We start from the raw sequence: 18,137 nt of genomic DNA, 5'->3' as shown, positions 1-18,137 counted from the left end.
TAGCCATCTCATGTTGAGTAAAAAAATGATAATTTTACAAAAATTTTTTACAGTGTATAAATTATGAAAAATAGGTGGTCATGAATATAAATTAATTGCTATGTCAAAAAAATATCAAATTCCCTTGTTTTCAATACAATTATATACAAATAGTATATAAATTATTTAAGACCATTTCTTGTTTTTGTTGTACATATTTTGTTGTATATTGACGCTTATATATCGTTAAGATAGGCTCCTGCAGTTTTGTTTAGAATTTATTCATCATAACAATATATAAACAAAGCTAATTCTATGTTTTAATTATTTTTTTATCTAATCATTGGATCTCTAACATGGATATCTTATACTTACAGATGATAACACAAACGAAGTGTATGATTTCTGTTCTCTGAAACTTCTTCCAATGTATAAAAATTATTTCATGAAATTTCATTTTCCCTGTCTTACATCAAATCCAATTTAAATCTACAAAGCGCTTTCCATGTTCATAATAAATGAATGTTTTGACCCGAACTGTAATAAACAATGCTACGTGGTTTTAATCTTATTATTTCCTTATCAAAATATTAAGATACATTATAATTGTAATTTATGTAACACAAATTGTGTCCCTTTTAGTTATGTGTAAACAAATTATAAAGAAATTAAAGATTATAATGCTTGCGACGGGCTAAAAAATAAAACAAGCAGTAAAACGCATCACAAAATCCAGGAACTAACAACTTCCGTTAGACTAAAACCAACAGACCGAAAGACTAACTGACTGGCCAACTAACTGATTGACAGAGTAACAAGCCTAACCAATTGTGGCCATATATAGGCATATGAATTGATGATTGCTTTTAGGAATATTTTGCTATAGTAACATCAATTAAAAAGATTTTTCGGAATTTATTCCTTAACGATTCAGTCAGTTACATCATACTGCTGCGTCTATACCCACGGAACGAGACCTCGAGGCGAGTCATAACTCGTTCCCTGTACACGAAGGATCGCTTACATTACTAAAAACATTACTTTGAAGTGCAACAAAAATCACGAGCTCAACACAGCATCTTTGAATTGATAAAAGCTTCAATTTAGGAATGAAAGGACGTGCCTTAGTGCAGCTATACAATTGATATGGTGTTGATTCGAAATTGTTTTTATTTTTCGGGTTATCAGACAAAGTTTTTGAAATTTTAAAACGTAAAAAAAATGGAAATATTGCCATTTTTAAAGCTATGATAATATAAGTTTGTAATAGAGCATTATTATTTTAGGCATTCATATAAAATTTAATTGCACTTCAGCAGTTTTTGGTATATATATATTATATATGCATACTTGAAATGTGTATTTTATTTTATTTTTGCCAAAACTAGCTTATTTTTTGTTTGAGATCAAGTTATTTATTTATATATTATGCAAAGATTATGCACGACGATGTAACAACATTTTTAACGGCGAAAATGTATTTCTTTCCTAATATTTATGATGGTATTGTTACGAACACTCGAAGAAACTAGCGCCATCTAGCGGCAACCATTGAAACCACACAAAGACAGAGACCGCATGAAACTCTCTACTCAATACTAGATGGCGTTAGAGGAACTACTGTGGAACTTTGTAGAAGTATAGTCTCGAAAACCGGGCACATGCGCGAACTTTCCAGAATGGTCTGGGCCTCGTGTCGGCCGATATAAATAGCCGCAGGGAGGCGAGCGAGTACAGTTCAGTTTGAGCGATCTTCGAGGCGACTTCAAGAGTGAAAACTAGTGATCAAGAGTGGTACCAGCGAGACCTACGACATTGGCTACGACTGAGGACATTGTAAGTGCTTAGTGTTTGAACTTAGTGCTTAGTGTTTGAACCTAGTGCTTTGTGTTGGACCTAGTGCTAGTGAATAAAGTCTTGAAAAGAGTCAGCAGGTCTTTCTCTCCAAATCCTTCGAACCCTAACACGTAACAACGAGTTACCGGGTTAGGATTGGATCTTGAAAATGTGAAAACCGGCCTCGCTGAACTACAGAAGAGAGTAGTGCGCCTTGAAACCATGAGAATCGCGATGTCTAGTGGAACTACCGGAGTGGGGCAAGGAGCAAAAGTGAAAGTGCCTCCATACGACGGCACTACTTCGTGGAACGCTTATCGTCGACAATTCCAGACTGTTGCTACTGCCAACGGATGGACGGAAGAACAATGCCTAACCGCTCTCACTGTTGCGCTCAGGGGGCAAGCTTTGTCGGTTCTGGAAGCACTGCCACATACGGAAAATGGGTTCCAAGACTTGATGGAGGCACTTGAATCCCGGTACGGGGATAGACATCTGGAGCACGTGTTCCGTGCCCAACTGCGTGACAGAGTTCAACGCCCAGGAGAAGGACTACAACAATGGGCGTTGGAAATCGAAAAACTCGTTAGGAAGTCACACCCAGGAGCAGACACCAAGATGGTAGACACGAATATTGTTCAAGCATTTGTCGACGGAATCAAAGACCTGGAGGTCAGAGCTGCAGTGAGGCTTCGTCACCATACATCGTTAAAGGAAGCATTGGCGCATGCTTTGGAGGTCGAGGCTGTTCGCCATGACATACGGCATAAGATCCGCGAGGTTTCTGAGCAAGTCAAGGTAGTTAAGGCTCCTACGAAGAAAAGTTCTGGAGTCATGTGCTACAAGTGTGGCGAGAGGGGCCATCTTCAGCTCAACTGTCCGCAGAAGAAGACCCAGATAGCACGGATGAAAAGGATAGAGGAACAAATAGAGGAGCTGAAGAAGCAAAGGGCTTCGCCTCCTGCCCGGGATCAGGAGTATGACTTCAAGACGAAACACCGCAGCGGGAAGTTGTATGGGAATGCCGACGCACTCTCACGAAGGCCGTGTTCGGAAGACTGCAAACATTGTGTTAAGCAAGAATCTAATGAAGTAACATTAAAGCTCACAAGAACAAGTCCTTTGGGTATCTGGGAGAGTGATGCTATGAGGGAAGCTCAAGAAAGAGATGACGACCTTCGGCACATCATCACATGGAAGAAACGGGGTGACGTAAAACCAATCTGGAGTGAGGTTGCACCCACTGGCGCTGTCACTAAGGCGTACTGGGCGCAATGGGACAGTCTGATACTTCAAAACGGAATACTCTACCGGAAATGGGAGAAGACTAACGGCAGAGAGTTCCACCTTCAGATAATTGTCCCAAGAACGAGAGTACCAGATGTTCTCCGTGAAATACATGATGGCGTATCAGGAGGTCATCTAGGTGTCAAGAGGACGTTAACAAAAGTGCGAGAACGATTCTACTGGTTGCATTGTCGAGATGATGTACAGGATTGGTGCCGCAAATGTACTACTTGCGCTGCTGTAAAAGGACCTCAGACCAGGAGCCGTGGGAATCTGCGATTGTATAACGTCGGTGCACCGTGGGAACGAATTGCAGTTGACGTAGCGGGGCCATTTCCTGTAACGGAATCGGGAAACAAGTATTTTATGGTCGTCATGGACTACTTCACCAAATGGCCCGAAGTGTTCGCCATACCAAACCAAGAAGCTACAACAGTCGCTTCTAAGTTAGTCGAAGAAGTGATATGTCGCTTTGGTGTGCCTCTAGAAATCCATTCTGATCAGGGCAGGAACTTCGAATCGCAAGTATTCCAGGAAGTGTGCAGAATTTTGGGCATGCATAAGACGAGGACCACCGCGTACCGTCCACAGTCTGATGGAATGGTTGAGAGATTTAACCAGACCCTTGAGAGGCATTTAGCGAAATTGGTAGACGACAAACAAAAAGATTGGGACAAGTATATACCGCTCTTCCTTCTGTCGTATCGAACCGCCGAGCATGAGAGCATAAAAGCTACCCCGGCGTATGTCAATTACGGTAGAGAATTACGAATACCAGTAGACTTATTGACTGGAGGGTCACCGGAGGAACCAAATACCGTACAAGAATATGTCAGCGATTTAAGGGAAAAAATGCGCTATATACACGCCTTGGTTCGGGAAAATGGTTTACAGTCAAGTGAGAACATGAAAACCCGATACGACCGGAAATCGAACACGAGCGGCTTCAAGGAAGGGTCACTGGTGTGGCTGCATAACCCAACCCGCCGGAAAGGGAAATCGCCAAAGTTGCAGACCAAGTGGGACGGTCCATACAAAGTGGTTACCCGACTGAATGATGTGACTTACAGGATTCAAAAGCAACCTAGAGGGACATTCAAAGTGGTACACATAGACCGTCTGGCGCGTTACCATGGCAGTAACAACGATGCTCGGGACGAGCATCTCTAAGAGGGGAGTAGTGTTACGAACACTCGAAGAAACTAGCGCCATCTAGCGGCAACCATTGAAACCACACAAAGACAGAGACCGCATGAAACTCTCTACTCAATACTAGATGGCGTTAGAGGAACTACTGTGGAACTTTGTAGAAGTATAGTCTCGAAAACCGGGCACATGCGCGAACTTTCCAGAATGGTCTGGGCCTCGTGTCGGCCGATATAAATAGCCGCAGGGAGGCGAGCGAGTACAGTTCAGTTTGAGCGATCTTCGAGGCGACTTCAAGAGTGAAAACTAGTGATCAAGAGTGGTACCAGCGAGACCTACGACATTGGCTACGACTGAGGACATTGTAAGTGCTTAGTGTTTGAACTTAGTGCTTAGTGTTTGAACCTAGTGCTTTGTGTTGGACCTAGTGCTAGTGAATAAAGTCTTGAAAAGAGTCAGCAGGTCTTTCTCTCCAAATCCTTCGAACCCTAACACGTAACAGTATTTATAAGCAAGGACTCATGAAAAATGAGGAAATATTATAGAGCAAAACGTCGTGTGCACAAAACAGCTACGAGCTATTCTTGTGGTGATCATTACATCAATGTTACTTTGTCGGATCTTTTTCTTTATTCTGATATCTTTTTCTACAATAGTACATAGCACAGTAAACTCTATGTATTTAACAAATATTTCTTGTATATAGTTTGATTATTTAGTTGAAATTCACCAATTTTATTGAACGCAATGTCTTGTTTTATAGTTTCTAAGTCTTACTATTAAAAATTATTGAATCAAAATGTAAATATAAGTAATATTTAAAAAAAAAATCTTCAATCGTCAAGGTACAATAGTTATCATTTTTAAAGATTGTCCGCCCATCTTATAAAAAAGCTTTTTTTTTAAAGTAATATTAAACCTTCCATAGTTATCATTTTTAAAGATTGTCCGCCCATCTTATAAAAAAGCTTTTTTTTTAAAGTAATATTAAACCTTCCATATGACGATGATTCATTTCATATCTAAAATATAGTTAAAATGATATACGGTAACATCCTAATTCTAAAATTAGGTTTTGTAAGCCATCTATGGTTGTAGAGATCACGCAAATCCATTAAATTTAATTTTTTTTTTTTTTTTTTTTTTTTTTAATTTTAATTATCGTTTATAAAAGTAGTAATACACGAAATATTAAAAAAAATAGCAACAAAAAACCACTAAGGTTTCAACCTGTGCTATCTTAGTCTAATTATACACATTCATTATTTATAACGGTTACAGACAATGTTCAAATTCTTTTAATAAGAAAATAAGAAAACAATTTGTAATATTATAAATAAATACAATAATACAATAAAATACAATTTAAGTAAATGTTTAGTTCAAAATATTTAAGTAATGTTGTTTTAATTTATTTTTGATATTTCTATTTGAAATACTTTTGCATAAATCTACGGGTAGGTTGTTAATAAGTCGAGGCACAATATAAGCAGTTGTACGCTCACCATACATATTGTTAGCGCGCTGTGTACGTAGTTGTCTCTCAGTGATCGCCCGTGTGCATACAGGATGTTCAATAATATTTTTTGATGATATATTGAAAAATTGTTCTTTAAGCAATATAAAATTTACTTTGGAATGTACTGGTAAAATTTTACAATGCTTAAAGAGCCCTGATTCGTTATTGGAAAATTTACATTTTATTTTTGGTGACACTATTGTTTTTAATATTCTTAATTGGAGATTATATATTTTATCGAGGTAAGTTTTATACGTGCGGCCGTAACTACTAATTCCGTATTGTATATAGGATTCTCCTAATGCGTGGTAAAGCATAATTTTTAATTTGAATGGTATACGATTTTTAAGTATTGTTATATTTGCAAGAAATTGTCTTAGTTTGTCACACACTAGTTCAATATGGTGAATCCAGTTAAACTTGTTATCTATGGTATGTCCAAGATATTTCTGTGTTTGGGTAATCTCTATAGTTGGGCATTTACAATTTGCTTTATTTTTTGCGTGAAGACAGTCATGGTTATGAGCAATCAAATTTTCTATAGGACATTGTTTAATATATGGAGACTTAATAATCAGTAGTCTTGTTTTACTTGCATTGAGCACTAGACCAGAGTCATGACACCATCGTGTTAGGGCATCTAGGTCGACTTGTAAACTGCTTATAGCGGCTTCGAGATTTCTATCAGCCATAACAAGACATGTATCATCCGCGAACTGGTAACATGTACTATTAGTGATACAGTTGTTCATATCATTTACGTAAGTTAAAAAAAAAAGTGGACCCAGCACGGAGCCCTGAGCTGTACCCTCAGTCACAGATATATGTTTACTGCAAATATTATCTACTTTAACAGTAAAGGTTCGGTTATCGAAGTAATTTTTGCACCAGGTCAGTAGTGGACCACGTACTCCACAATTATCTAATCTGTCAACTAGCTGCCGATGTACCAATGTATCAAAAGCACGGGAGAAATCAATAAAGAGAGCTAAGACAATTTTTTTGTCATTAAGGTGTTTGTTGACTTCGTCGGTAAACTTTGACAAAAGGAATGAAGTGCTTTTACCCGACTGAAATCCGAACTGATTTTGATTGATTACATTATGTTTTCTGTAGAAACTATTTATCTGTTCTGATACATATTTTTCAACAATTTTATCTATGGAAGATAGGAGTGTTATAGGGCGATAATTTGAGTAATCATTCTTTTTACCTTTTTTATGAATTGGTCTTATACAACCTATTTTTAGAGCATCCGGGTAGTGACCACTTTCAACACTACGATTAATTAAGTCTGAAATTGAGCCAGAAATGTTGTCGCCTATAACTTTAATATCGGAAATATTAATATTGTCCAAGCCTGGAGCTTTTCTTGGGTTTAATTGTTTAATTATTTTATTGACACATTTTGCTGATGCTCGTTTGAACAATATACTTGAGTCCAAAGTTTTACGGGTAGCTATAGAATCAGATAACTTTAAATTACATTTTGGAATAATGTCTTTAACTGCTCTGTCAAATGTTATTGCAAAGTTCTCGGTCATGTCTTTGGTATTAATACCCTGTGCATCGAAGGCTCTATGTATAGCCATATCTAATGATAGTGTTATTCTTCCTAACATTTCGTTAACGATTTTGTATATTTTTCTTGTGTTTCTAAAATTATTATTAATATATTGTACGTAATAATTATTTCTTTTGTATTCTAAAAGTTTATGAATTTTATTTCGAATTTTGTTATAATCTAATTTAATTTTTGGATCTAGACTATTTTTCCACTTAGAAAATATATAATCTCTCTTATCACAAAGCCTGATAATATTGTTATCTATCCAGGGCGAACTAAATCTTATAATATCTTATCTTATTTTAATTACGAAGTGGTTTCATTATACGATATGATACGATACGATATGTAGATTCATTTCATTCATATACATAAACACACGAATGTGCTCACAAGAACACAAACACATCTTTAGATATAAAAAAAAAATTAAAGTTTTTGACTTGTACAATAAAAAGTAATTTTTAACAAAATCGATATCGTTACCCATCTCAGAAGTCAACATCACATACTTAATGATGTTTACCGCTGCGAAAGATCCGTTAAAGATCCGCCGAAAATGATAGGGATAGAAGTGCAGACCTTTTTTTTTGTAAGTATCTACGGATACGAATATCCGATACATCATTAATAAGAATTAATCTAAGTATAAAAATGTTATTGGTACAAAAATGTTTGATTTTTGAATATAATCTATATATATACAGGGTGTCCCAAAAAGTAGTGATAAGCGGAATTCCAGAGAAAGGGCACCCCTTGGGGTATCCGAATCACCCCTATGTATGTTCAGCGATTTTGCATAGTTTTCGGGTTATGAATTTTTTTATATGTTTTTGAGAATTTTCCACCTGAACAACTTTAAAAATTTCTAAAAAAAAAAATTGAAGACTTTTTAGAATTTTTGTTTTTGTATCTAAATAGTCATGAGCTGTAGCTTCCCGCTTAAAAGATTCAGCTTCTTAACTTTGATGGAAATTGTGAAAATCTGAGTGTAAATTGAAAATTTTACGTTTTGAGAAGTATGACTTCAATTTTCAACTTAGAATTAAAAATCTGAACAGGCGATTTTATGGTTTCTAATTAGGCTTAAAAACTTTTCCAAAGTTTCAGCTTTCACAATCATAAATAAAAAGTTGTACTTAATGGGGCTACTTTTGCTAAAATTTGCCTTCAAAGACATCAAGGTGGAAAATTCTTAAAAATACCAATTTGAATAAAAAAATTTTTTTTGCTCAATTTATTATTCCTTTAAGGTTAAATAGTTTTGTCGGCGCTCTAGCTGGGTCATACGTATAGGATTCGTGCGGAGGAAAATGATAAATCCGTAGACTGAGTGATATGGTTCCAAAACGATGGTACTCCATGCCACTTTGCAAGAATAGTCAGACAACATTTAACAGAAAGATTTAGAGACAGATAGATCGGCCGTGGAGGGCCCATTGTATGGCCGCCGCGGTCCCCAGACTTGAATACAATCGATTTCTTTGTCTGGGGATATTATAAAGAAATAGTTTACGCTAAAAACATTAGCAACGTAGCGGAGTTAAGACGAAAATTGAGACAGGCACAAGAAACAATTAAAAACAACAGAATAGCATTCGTAAGAGTTAATTAGTCTGTTAACCAACCAAAAGATTGTAAGAAAACTAAGATCGAAGATTTAATAAACATTTGGAGGTTATTTAGGTTTAATTAATAAAACGAAAAGTAATCGTCTTAAAATTATTTATTATAAAAAGTTTTCAATATGTCGACCTTCGTGCTCGATACATGTTCTACATCGTCTTAAAAAGTTTTCTTTGAGTCTTACGAATGCTATTCTGTTGTTTTTAATTGTTTCTTGTGCCTGTCTCAATTTTCGTCTTAACTCGGCTACGTTGCTAATGTTTTTAGCGTAAACTATTTCTTTATAATATCCCCAGACAAAGAAATCGATTGGATTCAAGTCTGGGGACCGCGGCGGCCATGCAATGGGCCCTCCACGGCCGATCTATCTGTCTCTAAATCTTTCTGTTAAATGTTGTCTGACTATTCTTGCAAAGTGGCATGGAGTACCATCGTTTTGGAACCATATCACTCAGTCTACGAATTTATCATTTTCCTCCGCACGAATCCTATACGTATGACCCAGCTAGAGCGCCGACAAAACTATTTAACCTTAAAGGAATAATAAATTGAGCAAAAAAAATTTTTTTATTCAAATTGGTAATTTTAAGAATTTTCCACCTTGATGTCTTTGAAGGCAAATTTTAGCAAAAGTAGCCCCATTAAGTACAACTTTTTATTTATGATTGTGAAAGCTGACACTTTGGAAAAGTTTTTAAACCTAATAAGAAACCATAAAATCGCCTGTTTAGATTTTTAATTCTAAGTTGAAAATTGAAGTCATAGTTCTCAAAACGTAAAATTTTCACTTTACACTTAGATTTTCACAATTTCCATCAAAGTTAAGAAGCTGAATCTTTTAAGCGGGAAGCTACAGCTCATGACTATTTAGATACAAAAACAAAAATTCTAAAAAGTCTTCAATTTTTTTTTTAGAAATTTTTAAAGTTGTTCAGGTGGAAAATTCTCAAAAACATAAAAAAATTCATAACTCGAAAACTATGCAAAATCGCTGAACATACATAGGGGTGATTCGGATACCCCAAGGGGTGCCCTATCTCTGGAATTCCGCTTATCACTACTTTTTGGGACACCCTGTATATAGGTAGGCTCCTTATAAGACGTAGGCATCCGCTAAGAACGGATTTTACGAAACTCGACCCCTAGGGGGGCGAAACGGGGGTTGGAAGTTTGTATGAAAATCCTATGTTTTTAAAGTAAGAGACTTGAAATTTGAAATGTGTGCTCTATAGATGGTGAGAAGGTGTCTAAATAATGTATCTTTAGAAATCAACTCCCTTTTAGGATTAAAACGGGGGATGGTAGGTTGACTCACACATCACGAAATCTCCGAAAATATAACACCTACAAACTTGAAATTTGGCAGGTAGGCTTCTTAAAGGACGTAGACATCCGCTAAGAACGGATTTTACCAAACTCGACCCCTAAGGGGATAAAACGGAAGTTGCAAGTTTGTATGAAAGTTTTATGTTTTTGAAGTTAGAGAGTTGAAATTTAAAATGTATGCTCTATAGATGGTGAGGAGGTGTCCAAATAATGTATCTTTAGAAACCAACTCCCTTTTGGGGTGAAAACGGGGGATGGTAGGTTGACTCACTCATCACGAAATCTCCGAAACTATAACACCTACATACTTGAAATTTGGCAAGTAGGTTTTGTATAAGACGTAAACATCCGCTAAGAACGAATTTTACGAAACTCGACACCTAAGAGGATAAAACGGGGTTCGGAAGTTTGTATGAAAAGCCTATGTTTTTAAAGTAAGAGACGAAATTTAAAATGTATGCCCTATAGATGGTGAAAAGGAGTCCAAATAATGCATCGTAATCAATATATATAAAAGAGAAAGGTCACTGACTCACTCATCACGAGAATTCAAAAACCGCTGGATGGTCCATCCATCCGGGATGGACAAAGATGAAATTTAGCAGGGAGGTAGATTATAGTTAGTAAACGTCCGCTAAGAACGGATTTTTGATATTCCGCTGCTAAGGGCGTTTGATTGGGGTTGATAGTTTGTATGAAACATATACAGCAGCTATAAGTTCGCCTGTTATACTGCAGCCTGAAAATAAAACCAAAAATGTGGTGTATAGAGAGGTTTTATAAAAATAACTAATAAATTATACTAAATTGTGCCTTTTAAAAAATTACTCAGCGTGATAAGCATTTCAAGTGACTGAAATAAAAAAATTATTTGCTTAAACATCTTGATAGTAATGCGTATCTTCATTACCACGCGAACGTAGACGCGGGCAACAGTTAGTGTATTATAACAATAAGTCCCCAAAAGTGTATGTGATCGATTCCCTCAAAATTTACTGAACGGCTTTTCATGCGGTTTTACCAATGAGGAGAGGGCTTCAAGAGGAAGGTTTACGGAACGACTAAACCGATTTTGATGAGATTTTGAGTTTCCAATACGCCAAATACGTCAATACGCCAATGCGCCAACACGCCAACACTCCAACACGCCAACACGCCAACACTCCAACACGCCAACACGCCAACACGCCAACACGCCAACACGCCAACACGCCAACACGCCAATGTGCCAATACGCCAACACGCCAACACGCCAATGCGCCAACACGCCAACACGCCAACACGCCAATACGCCAATACGCCATTACGCCAACACGCCACTATGCCAACACGCCAACACGCCAACACGCCAACACGCCAATGTGCCAATACGCCAACACGCCAACACGCCAATACTCCAACACGCCAACACGCCAATGCGCCAAGACGCCAACACGCCAACACGCCAACACGCCAACAGTTCAACTCGCCAACACGCCAATACGCCAACACGCCAACACGCCAATACGCCAATGCGCCAACACGTCAACACGCCAATGTGCCAATACTCCAACACGCCAACACGCCAATGCGCCAACACGCCAACACGCCAACACGCCAACACGCCAACACGCCAACACGCCAACACGCCAACACGCCAATACGCCAACACGCCAACACGCCAACACGCCAACACGCCAACACGCTAACACGGCAATACGCCAACACGCCAACACGCCAACACGCCAATGCGCCAACACGTCAACACGCCAATGTGCCAATACTCCAACACGCCAACACGCCAATGCGCCAACACACCAACACGCCAACACGCCAACAGTCCAACTCGCCAACACGCCAATACGCCAACACGCCAACACGCCAATACGCCAATGCGCCAACACGTCAACACGCCAATGTGCCAATACTCCAACACGCCAACACGCCAATGCGCCAACACGCCAACACGCCAACACGCCAACACGCCAACACGCCAACACGCCAACACGCCAACACGCTAACACGGCAATACGCCAACACGCCAACACGCCAACACGCCAATGCGCCAACACGTCAACACGCCAATGTGCCAATACTCCAACACGCCAACACGCCAATGCGCCAACACACCAACACGCCAACACCCTAACAGCCCAACACGCCAACACGCCAATACGCCAACACGCCAACACGCCAACACACCAACACGCCAACACGCCAACACGCCAACACGCCAACACGCCAACACGCCAACACACCAACACGCCAACACGCCAACACGCCAACACGCCAACACGCCAACACGCCAATACGCCAACACGCCAATACGCCATTACGCCAACACGCCACTATGCCAACACGCCAACACGCCAACACGCCAACACGCCAACACGCCAACACGCCAACACGCCAACACGCCAACACGCCAACACGGCAATACGCCAACACGCCAACACGCCAACACGCCAATGCGCCAACACGTCAACACGCCAATGTGCCAATACTCCAACACGCCAACACGCCAATGCGCCAACACACCAACACGCCAACACCCTAACAGCCCAACACGCCAACACGCCAATACGCCAACACGCCAACACGCCAACACGCCAATACGCCAACACGCCAACACGCCAACACACCAACACGCCAACACGCCAACACGCCAACACGCCAACACGCCAATGCGCCAACATGCCAGGACACCAACAAACCTGTTTAATAACGAACCGTTATTTATGATATTATATCTGTCCAGGTCCGGAAGAAGCCACTTCGCCATCTAAGGACATCGTGGCAGGATAGGAAATTGACTAACTTTTTGCGCTTGATAAAGCTCCAAAAAAGTTTAGGGTTTGAAGACAAAGTTGTTTCCAGGCTATTCAAATACAATTTATAGTTTAGGTTATGAAGCTTCGCGCAACGGTTGCCATTTTTACGATATTTAAATTTTTCATTGATGACTTTAGCAGTGCTGCAGAAAACCATAGCGGATATTTACTAGACCGTGTTTTGGATTTGGGCACGTTTAGCAATGATAATTCTCAGAACAGCAATCATAATTCGACAATTTCTTCTCCCAAGAATATTAATCAGGGCACTTGTAATTTTGTCATAGTCAGCTTTTTAGAAGCGGAACCTAGCCCCAATACAAGATTCGAGCTTTTCCTGAAAGTTAATTTTAACGGAAAACTCAATAGGAGGGTGTAATGGTTCTATCCCGGAAAGAGGGTCCTTGCTTTCGCTCAATTGGGAGATAACCAGAGAGCTAATTACCAGGTCTAAAACGCGATTTTTATTATTTTTACAACAATTATACTGCGTAAGAGCATTTAATGACATTAAATCAGTAATCATGTTATTCAACAAATTATTCGTTGTTATCGGAGTCAGTGCAGGGCCAGACGTCTAGTAATAATATAATATATAATATATATAATATAATAATATAATATAATAATATATATAAAAGCGAAAGGTCACTCACTCATCACGAAATCTCCGAAACTATAACGCCTACAAACTTGAAATTTGGTAAATAAGCTCTTTATAAGACATACGTATCCGCTAAGAATGGATTTTTCGAAACTCGACCCCTAAGGGGGTAAAACGGGGGTTGGAAGTTTGTATGAAAGTCCTATGTTTTTGAAGTAAGAGACTTGAAATTTAATATGTAAGCTCTATAGATGGTGAAAAGGTGTCCAAATAATGTATCTTTAGAAACCAACTCCCTTTTGGGGTTAAAACGGGGGATGGTAGGTTGACTCACTCATCACGAAATCTCCGAAACTATAACACCTACAAACTTAATTTGGCAGGTAGGCTCTTTATAAAACGTAGGCATTCACTAAGAACGGATTTTACGAAACTCGACCTCTAAGGGGATAAAACGGGGGTTGGAAGTTTGTATGAAAGTCCTATGTTTTTGAAGTAAGAGACTTGAAATTAAAAATGTTTGCTCTATAGATAGTGAGGTGTCCAAATAATGCATCGTAATCTATATATATATATAAGAGAAAGGCCACTGACTCACTCATCACGAGAACTCAAAAACCGCTGGATGGTCCCCATCCATCCAGGAGTAAAAAAGATGAAATTTGGCAGAGAGGTAGGTTAGTAGACGTCCGCTAAGACGAAGTTTGCGATATTCCATTGCTAAGGGGGTTTAATTGGGGTTGATAGTTTGTATGAAACATATACAGCGGGGTTACGGTTTAAAGGAAAATAATCGCGTTTGCAACCCTATGTGTTCAAGAAACATTTATATTGATCATATAGTAGTACAAAAAAAATTTATATAGTATCTAACCTTTACGTTACTAAAATACTTTTTTATTTACCCCTATCGTCACGGAGTCACGGAGGAGCGTGCGTTACGCTATTCCGTGGCATATATTTACGTAGAACCATATTAAAAACTAAATTGTTGCAGTATATTTTAACCCTTAATTAGGCGCATGGGGTCACGGCCATTTCAAATTGAAAAATATATATCTTTGAGAGATTAGAGCGCGCTCACGCTCACTCTAGCTTCCTAACTTCCCTCAGGGTACGCAAATCAGTCGCTTCCAGAACATCTACGCATATGCGCTGGTCGCTTTACTCTAGAGCGCTGACCCCATGCGACCACTTACGTGATTTTTTTTTGCGGAGGTAAGTTTTTATTTTTATGTTTTTACTTAATTTTTTATATTAGTATATATGTATTTATATACCGGCTATTTAATTTACCTATTTTTGTGTTTATTTGCACAGACTTTTTCTTTTATTTTCAGTTTATTGATTTTTTAAGTGGCTAATAATAGGCAGTTATTGGAATGGCTGGAGGTGGCTGACGATGAGCAAGATGTTGCTAATTCTGCTTCGGAAGACAAATTGTAAACGGAAACGCTGTGAATAGTTCCCATATGATTCTGGTAGTAAAATTGAAGAGTTCGCAGATAGTCAAGTTATATCATCTGAATCATCGGTGGCAAAAGTGATGTCGATTGCAATGAACAACTTTGCACTAGTTATAATTTTGGAAGAGAAATAGAAATCTGGCTATATTTTGTCATCTTCTAAAGTTATCTGGCATCAACGCAATTATCATACTCAGATCGAATGCTAATAAAAGAATATTACACATACAAGACAGATTTTTTTTTTAAATTGGCAGCAGCACTTATAGAAAGTCACAAAAAGCATCGTATTAGCAGCTTTCTGTCCCTGCGTCAACAAAAAAATGGCTACGTGAAGCATATCATATGAAAAAGACGGTGCATCAGTCAATATCTAAGCGCGGACGTTGCTCATTGTATCCTAGGAAGAACGACAAAAAAGTGCCAACCAAATGTCATAAGTGTTGTAAATTTGTTTCTCAACAACACTTTAGAGTATACTGCGTCGATTGCAGATAAAAATAATCGGCTAATGAGACTTATTATTATTTTTTTAAATAAGCGCATCGGCTAAGTCAAAAATTATGTAGTTTTAGGAGTAGTTAGAAGTTTGTCATTTTTTGTTTAAATTTTAAGTCAGAGCTATATTTGAGTTTATTAAAGTTAAAGATAATAAAGAACACTAATATTTTATATAATCCAATCATTGTTTTATTTATTTCATACACTCCTTTTTCAATCTTGTTTTTGGGGTCACTCGAGACCCCATGCGACTAATTGTGTGATTTTCTTAATGCGCCTAATTAAGGGTTAAGCATATTTACACTACAATACTATATTTATACTACATTATTTCATACCACAATTCTGACGAATTCAACGAACCATTTTGTTCGACGCGACGCGCGCTTCACGCGGACGTAATTGCGGGCAACAGTTAGTGTATTATAGAACAAAGTCTCCAAAAGTGTATGTGATCGATTCCCTTAAAATCTACTGAACGGATTTTCATGCGGTTTCACCAATGGAGAGAGGGCTTCAAGAGGAAGGTTTATGGAACGGCTAAGCCGATTTTGATGAGAGTTTCACTGGAAGTTTGCTGGGAAAACTTTGTGACACACTGATTTTTACGCGGGCGTAGCCGCGGGCACAGCTAGTACTATTATAATTGTATTTGACACTACTGATACTTTGATAAAACGACTTCAATTACATCGACAAGTAATACAACGTAAGTAGACGAATAAAAATTAACAAACGCACTAGTAGTCACTACGATTTTCGAGGGTTTCCCTCGATTTCTCCGGGATTCCATCATCAGATCCTAGTTTCTTTATCATGGTACCACACTTGGGATATCTCTTTCCCAACAAAAAACGAACGATCAAAATCGGTTCATAAACGATGCAGCTCCCCGAACATAATTATATTATAAGGTCGAATTGAGTAACCTCCTCCTTTTTTGAAGTCGGTTAAAAATGTTTAAAATGAAATTAACATAGTGAATTTCTATAATTAGTTAATAAATACTATTACCAAAACGAGTGTTATATGACTATTTTATGAAAATATTTCACCTTTAATAACCATTTTCAATTTATGATAAATCGTAAGTTTTGCTGCTTATTCATTCAAACCAGATTCGTTAATATTCGCTTATTTGAATTCATTTGTTAACGTCATTAATATCACTTAGTAATAAAATTATACAATTGACACAAAATTTATCCACGTTGTACATAGCTCTTTTATTATATTTTAGGAGTTTACCCTTGGGAAAATTATAATGTTTACACACAAGGAATGGGAGAGACATACATGACATATTGATCAAGAGATACAGGTAAAATATAGAACGTGTTAATCCGCACTTAAATAATGTACACTTAGAAATAGTATAAAGTGTAATATTGTCAGAACAACTTACATTCTTCTTTAATCTGCAGCTCGATTTTGTCTAAGTCTTCTTCATCGTCAAAATCCGTTTGTACTGTGACGTCACGCGTATATCTCTGTAGAGCGATGACATCAAAAGTGGCATGCTCGTTTGGACTCGATGGATGCTCTGTATCCACAACTTGCTCATCAAGGCACGGCGTACTCGCAGTTCTCACAGGTCTACTATATTGGATCTCCTGTGTTTCCATACGAGCACGCTTGCATGCTGTACATCCGCATAAAGATCCGCGTACTCGCAGCAGCCACACTAGCCCGAACAGCGCCATCCACTTGCTCATACTGTGCACATCCCCACCATCACATTTCACCGACACTTAGATATATTAAAATGTTTATATAATATTTCTACAATTATTTTATTTAACTAACTCATGCTAAGTTTTTTCACTGTCTGTTATTACTGCAATTATAAAACCTTATTTTGACAATTCAAGTTTTGTTAAGTAATGATTGTAGTCGTAAAAAAAAAATCATTGATGATAATCATTGATATCTAAAATAAAAAAAAATAAAAAAAACGATATTATGAAAGCTAGAATTAATTTTCTTTCAAAACAAATAATCATTAAATGCGAACGTAAGACGTACACCTCATAAATACCTCATCTTAGGCTTTTCTCAAAGAAAGATCTTATTGCATGAATGTCACAAATATCGCTTGGAAATGATTAATGACGACTATAAATTGTAATCCCGTTACATCGACAGCAATGCGAAGAATTCATAAAAAAGGATATCATTTTGTTACAAACGATCTCATCGCTCTCGATTTAATTCTCTCTAGAGTAAAAATTAATCTTAAAAATATTTCAAGTTATTGGCACAGCGTTTTGAAGATATCGTGCTTCAAATCTCTAGGGGTAATATGTTCAAACGAGTATTTAATTTTAATGTTCGTATAATCGTATACGATGAGTAGCGTAAAGTAATATATTATATTCCGATGATGAATTGGCATCGCGGTAATTTTGCGCTAGGGGTTACGAGTTCGACATCCGCACACGACAAAGGCTTTCGAAGTCTAAACTTTCGT

General features: G+C 37.9%; 1 protein-coding gene across 1 annotated transcript in view; it reads right to left on the bottom strand.

Annotated features, from left to right (window-relative positions):
* Nucleotides 1-17,382, bottom strand: part of LOC123655336 (disks large homolog 2-like) — a 62,635-nt gene extending 45,253 nt beyond the window's left edge. Inside the window, exons 1-2 of the mRNA XM_045591148.1 lie at nucleotides 17,268-17,382; nucleotides 17,073-17,222 (exon numbers count right to left, since the gene is read on the bottom strand). Coding sequence (XP_045447104.1) covers nucleotides 17,073-17,222; nucleotides 17,268-17,382 — 265 coding nt within the window. The remainder of the gene's footprint in view (nucleotides 1-17,072; nucleotides 17,223-17,267) is intronic.
* Nucleotides 17,383-18,137: the final 755 nt, after the last annotated feature.

The sequence above is a fragment of the Melitaea cinxia genome, chromosome 7 (assembly GCF_905220565.1).
Source record: "Melitaea cinxia chromosome 7, ilMelCinx1.1, whole genome shotgun sequence".
NCBI lineage: Eukaryota > Metazoa > Arthropoda > Insecta > Lepidoptera > Nymphalidae > Melitaea > Melitaea cinxia.
Note: the sequence above shows the minus strand (reverse complement) of the source record. Positions and strands in the feature narration are given on the sequence as shown.